The sequence below is a fragment of the Leptonotus elevatus genome, chromosome 1 (assembly GCF_054856555.1).
Source record: "Leptonotus elevatus isolate MCC_2025b chromosome 1, RoL_Lele_1.0, whole genome shotgun sequence".
In the NCBI taxonomy this organism is placed as follows: domain Eukaryota; kingdom Metazoa; phylum Chordata; class Actinopteri; order Syngnathiformes; family Syngnathidae; genus Leptonotus; species Leptonotus elevatus.
Window position 1 is genome coordinate 49,021,745 of NC_141239.1, and position 17,279 is coordinate 49,039,023.

General features: G+C 42.9%; 2 protein-coding genes across 9 annotated transcripts in view; both read right to left on the bottom strand.

Annotated features, from left to right (window-relative positions):
* The window catches only part of ep300b (EP300 lysine acetyltransferase b), a 34,088-nt gene extending 31,945 nt beyond the window's left edge, over positions 1-2,143 (bottom strand). For 2 of the 6 annotated variants that reach the window (XM_086066787.1, XM_086066782.1), the window contains exon 1: positions 161-2,142. In XM_086066787.1, coding sequence (XP_085922913.1) covers positions 161-254 — 94 coding nt within the window. In that variant the 5' untranslated portion in view covers positions 255-2,142. Of the gene's footprint in view, positions 1-160 lie in introns of all 6 variants that reach the window. The other 4 variants (XM_086066786.1, XM_086066785.1, XM_086066784.1 and 1 more) reach the window with 3 other exon arrangements.
* A 301-nt stretch (positions 2,144-2,444) lies between these two features.
* xpnpep3 (X-prolyl aminopeptidase 3, mitochondrial) lies at positions 2,445-16,990 on the bottom strand. 3 transcript variants are annotated; one of them, XM_086066789.1, is made up of 13 exons: positions 16,967-16,990; positions 16,713-16,835; positions 15,296-15,418; positions 13,707-13,894; positions 12,265-12,484; positions 11,590-11,774; positions 11,370-11,432; positions 10,876-10,989; positions 10,195-10,280; positions 9,905-10,088; positions 6,310-6,430; positions 4,412-4,574; positions 2,445-3,261 (listed from the first exon to the last, which is right to left on the bottom strand). In XM_086066789.1, exons 2-13 carry the CDS (start codon positions 16,783-16,785, stop codon positions 3,108-3,110), a joined length of 1,674 nt encoding a protein of 557 aa, XP_085922915.1. In that variant the 5' UTR covers positions 16,786-16,835; positions 16,967-16,990; the 3' UTR covers positions 2,445-3,107. The 3 variants fall into 3 exon arrangements, 2 of the variants coding, with proteins under 2 accessions (XP_085922915.1, XP_085922916.1); XR_015093958.1 differs by lacking the exons at positions 2,445-3,261; positions 4,412-4,574; positions 16,967-16,990 and adding exons at positions 7,201-9,177; positions 9,282-9,319; XM_086066790.1 differs by lacking the exons at positions 2,445-3,261; positions 16,967-16,990 and having other exon boundaries at positions 3,473-4,574.
* Between the last annotated feature and the right edge of the window lie 289 nt (positions 16,991-17,279).

Below are 17,279 nucleotides of genomic sequence, written 5' to 3' on the forward strand. Positions count from 1 at the left end.
CACTCAAAAACGTCTAACACATTGAGCAAGTTGTTCATGTGTGTTCGTGTCAGATTAATTAGTGCAGCTCTGCAAGGATTGCAAAATGAGTAACTAATAAACGCACACTCCCAAGTTATTGTCTCCTCGTAAACAAAATGGACACGAAATCTCTACATACCGTTTCCATCACTTGCAGACACGGAGAGCGCTGGCGAGGACAGCTTTGGCCTCTTGGCTGAAGGCGGGCCGGACTCCAGAACATTATCGGCCATATTTTTGACAAATTCAAAAAGGGGAAAAAAGTTTTAGATCCACAAAGGGCAATCGCGTTCCCCTTATTTGTGCCTTCTAATCCGAATCGCTTCTGATCGTCCCCCCACCGCTTGGGGGACGGGAGGGGAGAAGACTGCTATGTTAAAGTGTTCTACCGCTCTCCGTCTCGGTTTATTCCTGTGTGCCGAGATCAGCCCCCCTCCCCTGGCGGAGAGTTTGTTTCTTCGCAGATTTGAACAGAAGCTGGTGGGAAGGTGGAGTCGACGTGCGGCCCGCTGACAACCTCATGTAGCCTCGGCAGCGACACAATTGTCCCGGGATCCGTCCTCCGTTGCTTGCTCTGTCTTATCCGCCATAGTCGGCGGAGGAATCCGGTAGCTCAGCCTGAAACGTTCCGGTGAGAAGTCCAACGGGAATCCCGATAAACACTTTTGCGGGCGGTGCGTTTGTCATGCAACACTGGGAGAACCCTCAGTTGCGTTGCCAATTTCCTTCAGATGGACATACATCGCTGCAGATTTCCCAATCCCAAAAGGCAATCAACTGGTGCGTTGCGAAAAGGTTTTAAACGCTGCTCCCGTGGAAGGATTGGACAATGCTGCACAAGGACGTATAAGAATAGTGTCTGCTCAGAGAAAACTAAAATGGTCATGCGTGAGATTGATCTGTGCACTTGAGTGTTTGAATCATGCAAGGCACTGGGTCCACAAGATCGGGCTCATATTGCACATCTGCTGGTTGCAACCCCTCGGCTCGATTGTGCCTATTGCAGCATGCAGGCGAGGCAACGAGACCAAAGAAACTTGTCAAAAATCACAAACGTTGCAAGCGATTCTGAAGCAGACTTTATTCGTGGCTAGCACAGTTCTGGAGGGCAGCCGAGGTGCTAATTGGCAATCAGCGGCCAGTCAGATTGATCCAATTACCCCTGTTTGATTTTACAGACTATCACTTATCTGAGCTCCACATTGAGCATCTCACGTCATTTGACTCGTTAAATCGCGTGAAAGCAAAACCGGAGAAACCTCTATTGCCACTCACTGCTCTCGGTGATGTCTTTGCCTTTCCACAAGAAGAGGCAAAGATTTCTTGAAAAACCTGAAGCAGGAACACAGCTGCGGAGATAGTGTTACAAACATTGACATGGGCTCGCTGAGGAAATTATGGCTATTTCTGAAGCAAAAAGGTCCACATTGGCACAATGACACTCCCTTTAAAATACTTGGGGCTTTAAAAAAATTCTCATTGACTCTTTTGTGATGGAGAATGCCCCCCTTCGCGTTGGTCCTGACAATTTCTCTTTTTTAAACCTGTATTTCTTTCCACCTCTCCCTTCTGCCCGGCAGCAATTTATTTATATAATCGTCTATGTGGGCTCTTTCCTTCCTCCACGACGCACGCATTATTATTTTTCATGTTTTCCTGCAGCCGTTTTTTTCTCTCGCAAATTCCCCCGTACGTTTTGATATGTAGCCCTCTTCCGCGTCTCCGCTCCGCGAAACACCCCCTTCCTTGGATTTTTTTTCAGAGTATTTCCTTCTCATATATAAATATATATCACCGACTCCCGCTTCCTCGCCACAGTCGCCTTCTCTTCCCCGGAGACGTCTTTTTCTCTCTTTGTAACACGGACGGAATTTGGCCAGGTTGTTTTCCAGCCGGCGGTTGTCCGAGCGGCTGTCACTGGTCGCCAGAGTCACTCCTTCCTTCGGTTATCTCCTCCGCTCGGACGGTCAGTCCGCACAAACAAAATGGCGGCTTGTTGTTTCTACTCCTCTGATGCGGGGGGAGGGATGGAGGTACGGCAACATAGGCGTGAAGGGGAGGATGGTGGGAGGAAGTCTTCGAATGTGTTCGGGATTCTCCGGAAACGCTCGTTCGACGCTCATCCATAAAGCAACGGTGGAAGTTTTCTAAGTACAAATTCAATGCATGGAACATGAACATTGAACAACACACCTGTGATGTGGAGCCTTTCCCCGATGAGGCCATTTTTTACCCTTAAAAAATAAAATAAAAAATGTAACTGTGTTCCAAGTACAGAGTCCGAAATGTGCAAAAGCTACCACAAAACCCGTTTTTATAATCTGTCACAACGGGTGTAATCATTTACGCGCAACACGTTAAAATACTTTAATATTACGATTAAACGTGCAAAATTAGCCAATCAATGAACATCAGAAAAAAGATACAGTATTATTTGTGTTTATGTGTTTTTACAGATTAGACAGGACATTTTTGAATATTCTTAAAGCTGGAGCGTTTTAGGCTGGCAAAAGACAACACATTCAACCAGGAATCATTCTTGTAGCTGACATCATCAAACAATTCTCTTAAATCATGATGTGCATGAGGTATATCTCAAATCTGCTGCAGTCGTTTATGCTCTCCTTCAACGTGCTGATGCCCCTGTTTCTCCTGCCTTATAAGACCCAATATATAAATTAAGATCTTAACCACAGTTGACTTAACCTGTATCTGTCTTTTTTCATCGTGTTGTCATCCATAACAAGCTTACTTTGAAAGTGCAGATATCCATTTTTAAATCTAGGAACTACTAAAATGTCATCAGGAAAGAAAAAAAAACCTCAAGTAAAATACTTCACCTGGAAAATACTCAAGTACAGTCAAATGTATTTTTACAGTTTAAACTGCAAATTTATAGGTCATCATTAGATTGAGGCGGCACGGTGGGTGACTGGTTAGCACGTACGCCTCCCAGTGCATAGGACGTGAGATCGAGTCTGGGCTTCGGCCTTCCTGGGTGGAGTTTGCATGTTCTCCCCGTGCTTGCGTGGGTTTTCTCCGGGTACTCCGGTTTCCTCCCACATTCCAAAGACATGCATGGCAGGTTAATTGAACACTCCAAATTGTCCATAAGTGTGATTGTGAGTGTGGATGGTTGTTTGTCTCTGTGTGCCCTGCGATTGGATGGCAACCAGTTCAGGGTGTACCCCGCCACCTGCCCAAAGCCAGCTGGGATAGGCTCCAGCGCCTCCCGCGACCCTTGTGAGGACAAGCGGTTAAGAAAATAGATGGATGGATGATTCGATTGATTTAAGCAATGTTATAAATACCATATAGTGTACACAGTAGATACACACTTATTTACGATTCGGCGTTTTTCAAATTCACCTATTCACAAACTCAACTCGTTGCAATTTTCTGTAATGTGGGGAATTTAAATAAAAACAACTATTAAATGTTTGTGGCAAAATACTGTCAACAGTATATTTATTGCATTGTAGAGTCAATTGAATTGAGGCAATGAATAGTTATGTAGACCATAATGACGTAAAAAACAACAACTTTATTCCTATGAAATATTTTTCTTACTTATTTTGGGATCTTTGGTTGAAGTTTGCACCCTGCATAGAGGTCTTTTTCTTTTGGATTACTCTCTGTATATCTGTGGACTAATTCAACATCAGAAACTATGTGCAAGAGCAACGTTGTCACATCATATTAAATAAAGATCATGTGAGTCATTTCAAAGGCCAGAACCAATAAAAAAAAATACATATACATCATGTTCTTGAAAAAATAGGTCAGACAAAATACAAACACTCATTGCCCTGGTACAATATGGGTTATCTTTGCAGGCTTTTGCAGGATATGGGATTATCCAGCAGCACTTTCACATTCGGCATTTAATGTGAATCAATGTAGATTAGCATTAGTTGTGAGAGAATAGCAATCATGCAAGTTTTCTGAAAAGTCTGTTTGTATATGCAACACTGCAGGATTTACGTAAAGACATACATGACAAAATGGGCTCATTAACGTTTTTAGGCTTGGATTTGAAGGTCAGGGTCGGGTTTCACACACCGACAGCACCATAACAATGCAGTTGATGTTGCATTGTAAAAGCCAGTGTATCATGATTATTTTCTGAAAAAAGAAGTGTATATACTGTATGTGTCCATAAAAATCGACATCCAAAGTTAGTTCTTAGTAGTCATCAAGAATTTGTTGGTTTTGCCAATATACTGACGCTGTATTATATCTTTCTGTTTTTCTTTATTTAAAATTGATCAGTGTGTGATGAGTGAAGAAGTTCCATGGCATGTCACCATTTTCCATCACCACGAATGACAGCTGAGATGCAGAGAACAATGAATGCCTATCATCACTGCCATGTCTCCTCCTGCCCTACCTTTGGGCACAGGCCCGCTCGACATCAGGAATGGTCTTTGGGGCGTCAGAGGACAGAATTAAGGGCCCCCCCTTGTCCCGAATCAGCACGTCATCCTCGATCCTTATACCCATGCCACGGAAACACTCTGGGGCCTGCTCATTTTCCTCACCAATATACAACCCTGTGGAAAACAATTTCAGGGACATGTATCCAATATGAATATGAAACCAGAATATACATCACCAACATTTTATCAAATAACTTGTTGTGGACAGTAAAGCCTAAAAAAGATGTTGATTTAGTATCATTTAACACACACTATTGTTAGCAGTGCAGTGTGTGGGGCATGCCATAGTCATGTACATCAAATGAAAAAAATGGTCAAAATGAAGGAAACATTTTAATAGACCTATTGTACTGGTACATGTGCAAATGTCTGGCCACTTATAGTAAGACTTCAGCGTTTCATTATTTGGCTACACTTTCATGACGGCAGCGATTTTGATGAAGACACCAAAAGCACTTTAGAGTGATTGGACCCTAGATGCAAAAACATATATTTTTGATTAAATGTTTGAGGTATTAACAAAAATCTTGTCTGTATGTTTGCCAAACATAAGGGCCAACAAAAACGATGTAAAAATATGTAAAATGCATTAATTGGCAATGACATTTTGTAAAATGGCCTATCAGGATTCATCTAAAAATGTCGTTAAATGTGCATGTCGCAATATTGACGCAAATTGGAGTGTTAAAATAACCATATTTTTCATCCACACATGTTTTAAGAATTGTATAATGGACAGGAGGCACTATTGTGGCACGATGGCTGTTGCCCCTATTTTCCTGTAGAGTGAAATAATAAATCGGGGTTTCGGGACAGAAACATTAAGCTTTCTCCCTGTCTGGCGCGTGCACGCTCTCACTCTCGCTCTCGCTCCGTGGAAGCGCTGGGAAGGCGGAAGTGTTTGGGAGAGTGTGGACGAGTCCGTGGCAAAAGACAAGCGTGTGCCACAGCGGATACAAAAGTGTTGCAAAATAATAATAAACCAATACCGCAGTGCGACCCTCCGTCTTCCGGTGGCTTCTTTTGTTCGACCATTGGGCCGAAAGTTTGGCGACATGTAATGAGAGTTGTCCATGGAGGTGACATTGACAGAGGGAAAAATCTCCCCTGCGTCACCCCGACCACGATCAGAATACCGAGCAGGAAAGAATAACACTGTCTAGTGTGACAAAAAAAAGGCAAAACTGAAGTCGCACAAGCGTCGTAGGAGGACGTGGGTCAATATTGGAGCAGCGTTAATATTGGAGTAGGTGGGAAAACCTAAGAGGATGAAACGGGAACCAAAGCTTGCTTTCTTTTTGCTAAAAAGGTAAGACCTTGTCACAAAAATGATATTATTATGATAAGAAATTGTCAGGCTCCAAAACTCTGTTGATTCTGCTGAGATTCGGATTACAGTAATTTCTGGACTATAAAGGCGCACCTGACTATAAACCGCGCTAGCTAAATTTGGGGAATACTCGAGTTTGTTACACATATAAGCCGCACCCAACTGTAAGCCGCAGGTGTTTTAATGTTAAAGCAAGGGGTTCCCGCTACTTTCTTTTCCGTAATGAGGGTGCAAATTGTTTCGCTCTCGTTCTGTCTCTCCTACTGTATTTTGGCTCACTTGGTTTGTTTTGCTTTTCCTGACGCTCTTGCGCTTCCTTTATAATGCGCCCCCTCGTGATTTGATGGATAAGCCGCACCTTTGTATTAGCCACAGGGTCAAATGCAAGTGAAAAAAGTAGCGTCTTATAGTCCAGAAATTACTGTAAATCATAAAGAACAAACTAACACAAAGTAGGTTAAGCTGTTAAGATAACCCAAAGAAAAACAAAGCAGGGAGTTGCTAATATCATGCTTTTACCTGGTTCTATGGTGATGGTCATTCCAGATTGCAGAGGTTGTGAGCGGGACAGTTCTGGAGTGTCATGGACATCCATGCCTAAGTAATGGCCAACATGATGGGGGCAGTACCGCCTCGCAGCCTGGGATGAGGATAAGAAAAAACTATAAACTATTCTGTACAGTGGTAACTTATTGCTAGCATGCAACAATTAGAAATACCATTGAAAATTTCATTATGAAGATGATGGAACCTTGGCAAAGAAAAAGTAAGACTCATTCTCAAAGCATGTGACATGGGAAGCAAGAAATGCATGCATAAAGATTCAAATAAACTTCACCATGACGTAAAAGCACTCTGGATGCCAAATGCATGCTTAAGTGATGCAATGATACCAATGCAGCATTTATGTAGCATCACTCACTTATTAGTATGTGTGAACTGACAAAACATAGAAGAATGTTAATTGCGTTCAAATCTCAGATTAGATCAAATTTAGAAGTACTATCATCAACTGTTAAAGCTTAACATAACTTTCTAAATGGTAGCTTAGCGTTCACAAAATACAATAACATTTTAAAGTGACAATGTAGAATTTTTTGACTTTTCAATGTACATTCATTTTAAAAGCCCACTATTCAATAATACGCAAAAAAGTATATATGTTCTATCACATCAGCGTAGATTTCCCCCCCCATATAATTACAGGTCTAGTAATCCCCCTCCATGAGCCGTCCCCTTACCATGGTGGAGGGGTTTGTGTGTCCCAGTGATCCTAGGAACTATGTTGTCTGGGGCATTATGCCCCTGGCAGTGTCACCCATAGCAAACAGGTCCTAGTTGAGGGACCAGACAAAGCACGGCTCACAGACCCCTTATGATGAAACACAAATGGACAGACGTTTCCCTTGCCTGGATGCGAGTCGCCAGGGCCCCCCTCTGGAGCCAGGCCTGGACATGGGCCTCATTGTCGAGCGCCAGGTGGCCGGGCCTGCACCCAAAGAGCCCTCCCGGCCACAGACCGAAGACGCTACGCGAGTCCCCCTTACCAGGGGCTCACCACCTGAGAGAGGGGCCAAAGGGGTCGGGTGCGCAGAGAGCTGGGCGGCAGCCGAGGGTGGGGACCTTGGCGAACTGAAACCTAGCTACAGAAGCTAGCTCTTGGGACATGGAATGCAACTTCTCTGGCAGGGAAGAAGCCTGGCTTGGGTTCTGGTACCAGTCCTCTCGAGAGGAGTTGGACTCTCTTCTACTCTGGAGTTGCCTACGACGAGAGGCGTAGAGAAGGTGTGGGCTTACTTATTGTCCCCTGGCTTGGGGCCTGTACATTGGGGTTTAACCCGGTGGATGAAAGGGTAGCGTCCCTCTGCCTTTGGGTGGGGGACGGCTCCTGACTGTTGTTTGTGCCTATGCACCCACCCTTTTTGGAGTCCTTGGAGGGTGTGCTAGAGAGCGCTCTCCCTGGGGACTGCTTTGTCCTGCTGGGGATCTTAAACACTCATGTAGGCAATGACAGTGAGACATGGAAGGGCATGATTGGGAGGACCGCAATCCCCAAACCCGCTGGTAAGGGATGCCAAGCCATCAAGCTGAAGGAGGAGTTATTGGGCCTTTTTGACCTATGCGACTGCGGAAGCAGCTGACGATTATTGACTGGCCACGCAGAACGCAGCTTCGGCAGTTGCTGTGCCAAAAATTCAGGCATGGGAGTAGTTCGGCGAGGCCATGGAAAACAATTTCCGGACTGCTTCGGGGAAATTCTGGTCCACCATCCGGTGTCTCAGGAGGGGGAAGCAGTGCACCATTAACACTGTGTATAGTGGAAATGGAGCACTGCTGACCTCGACTCATGACGCCATTTATTTGTGGGAAGAATGCTGTGAAGATCTCCTCAATTTCACCGACACGCCTTGTTTTGAGGAAGCAGTGTCTGGGGACTCTGAGGTGGGCTCCTCTATCTCTGGGGTCGAAGTCACTGAGGTGGTTGGAAAGCTTCTCCGTGGCAAGGCCCCCAGGGGTGGATGTTGTGTGGTTGACTCGGGAATAGTGCCTCTGGATTGGCAGACCAGGGTGTTGGTCCTCCTTTTTAAGAAGAGGGACCGGAGGGTGTGTTCCAACTATAGAGGGATCACACTCCTTAGCCTCTCTGGCAAGGTCTCTTAGGGGTGTTGAAAAGGAGGGTCCGTTGCGAAGTCGAATCTCTGATTCAGGAGGAGCAGTGTAGTTTTCGTCCTGGCCATGTAAGAGTGGACCAGCCCAACAGTAGAGTGGAGTGCACTCTCCGGGTCGGGGACGAGATCCTGCCCAAGTGGAGGAGTTCAAGTATCTTGGGGTCTTGTTCACAAGTGAGGGCAGGATGGACCAGGAGATCAACCATTGGATCGGTGCAGCGTCTGCTGTGATGCGGACCCTGTATCGGTCTGTTGTGGTAAAGAAGGAGCTAAGCCGAAAGGTGAAGCTCTCGATTTACTGGTCGATCTACGTTTCTACCCTCACCTATTGTGACAAGCTGTGGGTCGTGACCCAAAGAACAAGATCCTGGGTACAAAGTGGCCGAAATGAGTTTCCTCTGCAGAGTGTCCGGGCTCTCCCTTAGAGATAGAGTGAGAAGCTTGGTCATCCGGGAGGGACTCAAGAGTTGAGCTGCTGCTGCTCCTCCGCGTTGGGAGGAGCTAGCTGCGGTGGCTCGGGCATCTGACTCGAATGCCTTCTGTATACCTCCCTGGTGATGTGTTCTGGGTATGTCCCAGCACCAGGAGGCCCCGGGGACGACCCAGGGCATGCTGGACAGACTATGTCTCTCGGCTGGCCTGGGAGTGCCTTGGTATCCCGCCGGAGGAGCTGGTTGAAGTGGTTGGGGAGAGGGAAGTCTGGGCTTCCCTGCTAAAGCTGCAGCCCCCGCGACCCGACCCACGATCGATAAGTGGTAGATAATGGATGGATAGATGGAAGTTCTTGTAATCGCTAGTTATATTACATTAGTCGCGTCTCACCTTACAGAAGGCTGACATGTTTCACCGCCATCTTTATGCTACGGACACCCAAAGGAGACAAACTTAGCAAACGTAGTTAATTGGTGGTAGAATGCATGTGATTCGAAATTAGGTCGTTGCATTGTATTAGTCGATCACTAGATGGCAAAAAATTATTCGCACTGTCCTTTAAATGATTTGAAAGATGCAAGTGTATTTAACTGAACTGAATTGAATTGTTCCACTTATATGTAGAGATATGTATCGAATTGTCTTTTATTGGTGAGAGAGATATCTTTGAAGGAAATGATACATTTACAGTATTGACAAATTCATTCTTATGTACGTAAAATGACAAGAAACCCGTTGCGTCATACCCTCTTGAACGGAAACGTACCACATTGAATTATAATATGACTGAATCAAACAATCATTCCACTTTAAAATCGAACTGTCCTACAACCATATCGCACCCTATGCATCGAGATACGTATTGAATCATTTTTTATTGGCGTGATGAACATCTCTGCACTTCACCCGAAACATTTGAATACCTAATCATGCCGGAATGGTCTTGCCTTGACAGCTGCACTCAGCATGATTTGCCCATGCATTAAAAATGGCATCTTAAAAAGTTTCATTACCTTTAGTACATCAGCATCACTGGTACCGGCCTTGACGATGCCGAGACGCTTGAGCTGTCTTCCTAACAGGGCCAGCATGGTACTGTAAATGTGGTCAAGACTGACACCTGGGGAGCACAGCGATAAACAGGAGAGCTGGACCTCCAGGATGGCTTCATAAAGTTCCGCCTGGGGAGCGCTAAATCTGGAAGGAGATGTAAAAAAACAAAAACAAAAAAAAAGTGTCAGAATGAGACACCAATAACAGGAAAATAGCCATTTTTATTTGTAATTTGGGATGATTAACTTACTTCCCATTTACTGGCCACGTTCGGGTCACATCACTGACATAACCAAAATATTCACAACCGCCATCAAAAAGCACCATTTCACCATCCTAAGGAAGAAAAAAGAACGTTGACTCATATAAAGCAGCCATCTCCAACCTTTTTATGAATCATAGAATACCTTAATGCAAGAAATTTTATACGCCCACATAATGAAACATAATAAAGTACATAATGAAGACGAGTCACTCTAACACAAACACAGTGGGTGTCTTGATCTTTCTCTTCATGTGGCAAAGCAGTTTTGAAGGCATTATTAGCCTCATTAGATAGCCAGTCTGCACGTATTATACAGAGTGGGCTTGGAGCATGTGAATCACCCATATGATAACCCAGTAAGTAGGGCTCTTGATATAGTGTTTTCTTTTATGAGGTTTTCTTTTTTTCTGACACTATTACATTACAATCATCTGCTTTCTCCTCATCGGGCTTCTTCCCTTTTCAAAAAAGCTTTCCATCCCAGGGGTTTCTGTTTCTGTTTTTTACTCATTTAAGCTGCTGTTGTGCAGACTGTGACAGAGAGTGGGAAAGAGATATACACACACATACAAGTGATGATGAAGATGATTTTGTCATCATTCTGAATAAAAGTTCCAGCAGACTCCCATTTTAAACCATTTCTGCATAGCCAGGTTGCACTGTTACCTTAATGATTTGGTTGTTGTTGATGTAGTGCAGAGTATTGGCCCGATTTCCTCCGGCGACCACAGGTGGATAGGCCAGGAAATTCGCACCATGGACCCGGTTCTCAAAATCAAACTGCAATTTAAATGATGGATGTTAGATATTTAGGTAATGTTTGGGGGAAATCGTTCAACTAAACAGAACGAAGTAACTGGTGTTTTTCTATTTACAGTGTACTTGGGATTAAATTGGACAAACATTTGCCACATTCACCAGTGCCGACTCCTTGACCAATGGTAGGCTCATGCTTTGGGGCATGGGCCAGAACTGCCCATGATGACTCTATGTTGCCCTATGACCACAACTATTTTGTAGATGCCTTTGCTAAAATGACATTTTTATGTGAGGAAAGCTGTGCACTCTTTCCATCAAGTTTCAACATTACAACTGAGGCTTAACTGACTTAATCAACAACTAATAGAGTTAAATGAAAGAGCTTTAGTTTGCCAAGCTACCTTAGCAAAGAGTACAGATTCGTCCACATCTCCATTTGACAGAGTCATCGTCCTCCTAAAAGCCTGCAAGGCAAGTTGGATTAGAGCGAATGATTGAAAACTGAAAACTAGTTGTTAAAAGCAAAGCATTAAGCTCTTAAACATTTCAGACAGTTCCCACAAATGATATTTACCTGCAACTACAACATCCTATATTGACATTTAATTACCAGACACGCACCTGCGCTGTGATGCGACCTGCTTCTTGCATGAGGGCCACCTCCGATGAGCTCTTAAGAGCCCTGAGTGAATGAATGAGGGGACTTAGGGGGCGTGGCATTGGCCCCGCCTCCAAGACAGGACTGACATGTGCTTGGTGGAGTCGAGGGTTGGACGGATGAGAATTGTCATACCACAACGTTGAGCCTGAAGGAAGATGGCAGTAGAAAGGAAAGGGTAGAGTTAAGCCAGTGTTGTCCAAACTACAGCCCTGGGGGCCATTTGCAGCCTGCAATCCATTTTTCAGTGGCCTTTGTCATATAATAAAAATGACATTTGACACAGTTAAAATGAATAAAAAAATTAACTTATTTTTTTCAAACTAAGAAGGGAGGATGTCGGATTTTTTTAATTTTTTTTTTAAGGGTATTAATTGTACATGAAAAATAATGAAGTAACCAAATTAATTCTGGACAAAATATGAACTTTTTACTGCTAAAAATGGCTCCCACTTATCCCTTTAATAATGTACAACACTAAATAGTCAGTGACGTGAGCACTGACACTTGAGCTAACAACTTATTTATGCAGTGTTCAGCCACTTCCAACATTATATCCATCAGTCATTGTCTTGAAAGAGAATTCAAGTTGATGGAAAGGTCCGAGAGGAGGACCTGCATCTTTACACTCTACCCACCTTTAAGGCTTTTGAGCACCAAACCAAGTTCTTCTGTGCTATGAACCCTCTCTATGCCAGTCAAAGCAGCAGCTCCATCCTTCCCGGATCGCGGCCCATCCCACAGCTCCCTGCCTGGGTCTCTGCGAGGAACAAATAAGATGGCCTGGTCTGGTCGGCCTTTCCCATACAGAACCAAAGCACTGTCAGGCTCCAAGATGCCACACAGGTAGAGGAAGTCCTGGGCAAAATTTGCAAGAGTTTGATTGTCAAAAGTAAAAATCGAGGTTCATATTTGAAAGTTATATTTATATTTAGAAGACTCATAATGGATCCTCCAAAGTAAAAGGTCTCAGACATAATACGATTGGGACGTATACTAGCAAAAATATGTTGCACAAATCTTTGGATTGCAGTCATGTATGTCAGCATATTTTGTGTGTGTACATCACAAGACCTGTTCAGAGACCATCATTATGCATGTTTTTATTCACATTATTTTTAAAGTTAAAGTTTTTTAAGTCAAAAATGTTCTTTACAGTAATATGTTCTATGCTCCCCACTAAACACAGCATTCTCATTAATACTGAGTTTGTGGAATATGAATGAAGCAGAAAAATCCACCTTTTTTTTATCCACTTCAGGTGTCTGCGATTTTGCAAATTGCTGTCGACTGAAAATGACATCACAGTGCCTAAGTGCTCATCTTGCGAATGTCACATGAAGGTCGTTAACCTGAGCCCTTAGGCACTGTGATGTCATTTTCAGTTGACAACAAGTGGCAAAGAGGTGGATAAAAATGGGTGCATTTTTGCTACTTTATTAACTCACTCAAATCCAAAAACGTATAAATACGTTGTTGTTGTTTTTTTTGCCCTGCACTCCCAAAAACTTATTTATACAGGGTTTTTTTTTAATGCTAGAGACATACAGAAGGCTTTGGTACATGTCAGAAGGGGGTCGCTTAAAGCAATAGTAGTTATTACAAAAAAACGGCCAGCAAGTGGCAGCAGAATATAAGAGATCAGCCAGGGCCATGTTGCAAAAAGCTCAGATTTGTGGATAATGATGAAACTTAGCTATATTCTAATTGTTGCAAAACGGAAACAGACACAAATGTACTTTTTTCCTGATGAAAGAAGAGACTCTAATCTTTATTTTGGTAGGTTCCATGTTTTTATACCAATAGAACAGAATATTCTGTGGACCTTGCAAAGTCAGTCAAAATCCAGTAAAACAGTCAGGGGCGAAGGGGGTTGCTTTAGTGAAAATGGCTGGGAGTGAATGAGTTAATGTTCCACAAACACATTAATCAGAATACTCCACTAGTGTGGGTGCATAAAGCATTGCATGTAATTATGGTGACAGTCTGACACTGGAACAAATTGCTTCTAAACAAATGGAGGATGACCCACATTTGACTTCAGAGGTTCACCTGTAGATGATTATGAATGCAAGCATACCTGGTTCTGGTGGAAGGGATAAGGTATGTCGTTAGTCATGTAGCGAGTGGGATGCGACAAAACGATGAGCACATGAGTGTTGGACGAGGCAGACGGTCCAAGCCTGTCCGTCTGGGCCTCGATGAGTGAGGCCAGTCTGTGGCGACGGATTTCATATTCTGTTTGGCTCAGGCCAGGCGTCACTTCACCTGAGAATCAAATAGCACAGCTGACAGACAGAACTGAAACAGAACCAGAACCGCACCTCTGGTGCTCGAACGTTCTTGATCTAATCCGGCACATTAACTCCGCCCAATTCAATGTTTGTTTATTATTTTTATAGATTATTTTCTGTTGGATTGAAGTTTAGAGTTGGAGCTGGGGTAGAGCCATCTATAATCAAGCGCACACTGTACTGAATGGGCTTTTGAAGCTTAAAAACAAAACAAGGAATGACACTATTCTATTTTGCATTGAACACAGAGCAGTTATTCAGTTGCAATATAATGTTAAATGGACTTGTTTGATAACCCTTGGGTGTTTTTGGAATAATTTCTCTAAAGTGTGTCTCCGACTTTTGCTTGTCTGCTCTCTTTCCAGGAGCACGGTGCCATTACCGCGACGTTTGCCATTCAAACAGGTGAAGTACAGTAGACACGTCAAAATGGAAAAATTCGGGAAAAGTCAGTTTCTCAGTTGTCTCTTTAAGATCGTAGGGTGTGGTGTGAGTAACAAATGATTTGTAGCCTCCCCAATTTGCTCTGAAAAGTGTCTGGACCAACAATCTATACATATTTATTATCTCAGATCTTTGTGTGTGTGGTCAGCACTGAGTTCGGCATAGTCACGACCTCCGTCGTCGTGACATGAAATGGAATAACGGCCGATTAAGAGGCTCGCTACAGGACACAGGAGAGAAACTAGTTGTGTCAAATATTTATGTAGAGTGTTTTTCAAGTCATTTAATGCCACGGAGAAGAGATTAGAACCACAAATTAGCTACCAGATAACAGTTACACTAACTTTTTAGACATTACTTCTTCTTCTACTACAATTTTGTTCTTGTATTGTACGACATTCTGGATGCCTTGTGGCACAATGTTGCCTCACAGGTCAGTCTTTGTACTTAAGACAGACATCTTGTTTAGGGGAAGAGACTCGCAATTGTCAGTGGAGATACTACTTACTAAAAACACATTAAAAGCAGTAAGAACACATGGTCATTTCTTCTTGTCACAAGTGGGGCTTCACACGTTTTTAAATTGTTTAAGATGGTTAAAATTAGTACGTGTTTACTAAAAGTGGTTGAAGTATGCCATGTATTTATTGCTCAGGCAAAAATATGACTTAAGGTAAAATATTCAAAGCTATCATGTTGATCAATTTTGGAATGTTTATTGTCTATGCAATTCAATGCACTGCTATTGGAAGAGATATGGGAATTTAGCATATTGGATAGTAAAAGGGAATATGGGGTTTCCCTGGTATGTAGCATACCTAAAGCTGATGGCGGCCCAGTTTTTCATTTCTTTTTTAAATTATAAACATACCACTGGACATGTGACGTGTGTTCTTAAATAAAGAACTAGTAGAACAAACATAATACTCACCATGTTTGATTAGGTGCGGATGAGTGAAAGGGCTTGGCTGGCCAAGGTAGCGAGCAGGAACTGTCTTTGGTTTCAGGTCTCCCGGTTTCAAAGAAATGTTCCTGCATGGACACCACAAACGTCCTACAAAGACGGACAGAACACATTTTCTTTGTTTTTCTTTTGGGCTGCATGGCTCATTGGTAGAATGGTTGTCTCCCGACCCAGATGTTGTGAGTTTGATCCCCAACCCTTTTGACCATGTTAAAGTGTTCTTCAGCAAGATACGGATCCCCAAGTTGCTCCTGGTGCTGCGTCATCAGTAGGTGAATGAGGAGTCAGTGTGTCCCTTTGCGTGCCTATAAGTGGCAAAGCACTATACAAGCCAAAGCCCATTTAACAAGCCTATTTTAAATTAGTGAAGTCTTACTGTTTTTGATGGCAACTTCCCTTCCACACATTTCTGATACAGTATATCAACAAGACTTCTTAAAGTATATTTTGATGGAACTTCTCCAAATATTCATCCACCCATTTCTATAGTGAGGAAGAGGAAAATTCTACAATAATTTGTCTTAAATTGACTTTCTTTGTAAACTGGTGAAACAGCACAATATGCTCACCAGTCAATGTTTTAAAAAAATTTCCTCCGTTTTTCCTCTATGCTTTATATATATATGAGTCACTTTGACACCTTTGCTGCTGTGTGGTACCAGAGAGGCTTTGAGGGTGATCATGCGACTGCCTGGCTACAAATAATTGGTGAAGTCAAGACAAACGTAACTGGTGGTTTTACGTTGGATTAGTGAAACACAGTCATGACAGTGACCGTCAAGGCACGATTAAGTCTCTCTGACAAACCAAAATATACAGTGCAGAGGTCACCAACCTTTCTGGGAATGCGAGATAATTCTTGTGTATTGATTAATGCAAAGGGCTACCAGTTTGATACACACTTTGGAAAATAAATGTGATCAACATAATATTAGTATTATGTTAATAATAACGATTAATGTGGATACACTGATTATCTTAATCGTTTCAAGCTATAATTAGGAAACAGATCAATATCAACTTGCGATGGATGGATGGATGGATGGATGGATGGATAATACAAATGTGGACAAATGTGGAGTACTTGCATCATGTTCACAAGAATCTTGCAAAGCATATCAACCTTTGCATCACAAATGTTGGGAATCGAATTGAAAATGTTTTATAGTAATGTTTCACTTGAATAAAATGTTGCAAATGTCCTATCTTGAGAATATGCATTTTGTGTCCAGACTTTAGGGACACTAGTTAGTAGTGCCACTGTAGTTGTGCACAGGTGTTCGGAGACGTTCTATAACAAAGTATGTGTGTGCTACTTTTCAAACTGGTTTGCTAAATTTGTAGTCTATTGAGTCTGGCGGGATAAAAAATAATTTCAGATCACCTCGGGTCCAGCGTGGTCGTGGCAGGAGTGTGAGAGCAGCCCTGAGGAGCACACTACCACCGGAGGACATCATCGTCGCTGTCTCACGACGACATAGGTCACGGACACATACCGTTTCGTTTACTACAGAGGAAAGAGAAGTCGTCAAACTCAGGATATTTATAGGACACTTTTAGACAAGAGCCAACAACTTTGCAACGTTAAAGTGTTCTACACAACTCAAATCCAATTCAACTGAGTCAGTTGACAGCTACCTTACTAGCCGGGTTGCTAACAACCTTCAAAATCGGGTAATTTACACCCCGAGTTTTGCCTTACAGATGCTTGAGCCAGAATGTGCGTCTACGATTGGTCGCTTCAAAGCGGCAGTCACTGTATTCTAGAAAATACAGACTTCTATCACATCTGCCGTAGAACTTCGTCGACCAAACTAACGTCTTCTGTGTTCACATTAATTTTGTTGAAAGTTGTACTTTTTAATACGAAAAGTAAGGCGATAGCTGTGAAATTTAAGTTTTACCAACTAAGTACAATGATGTATAGAATTATTTTATTTAGTCCAAACTT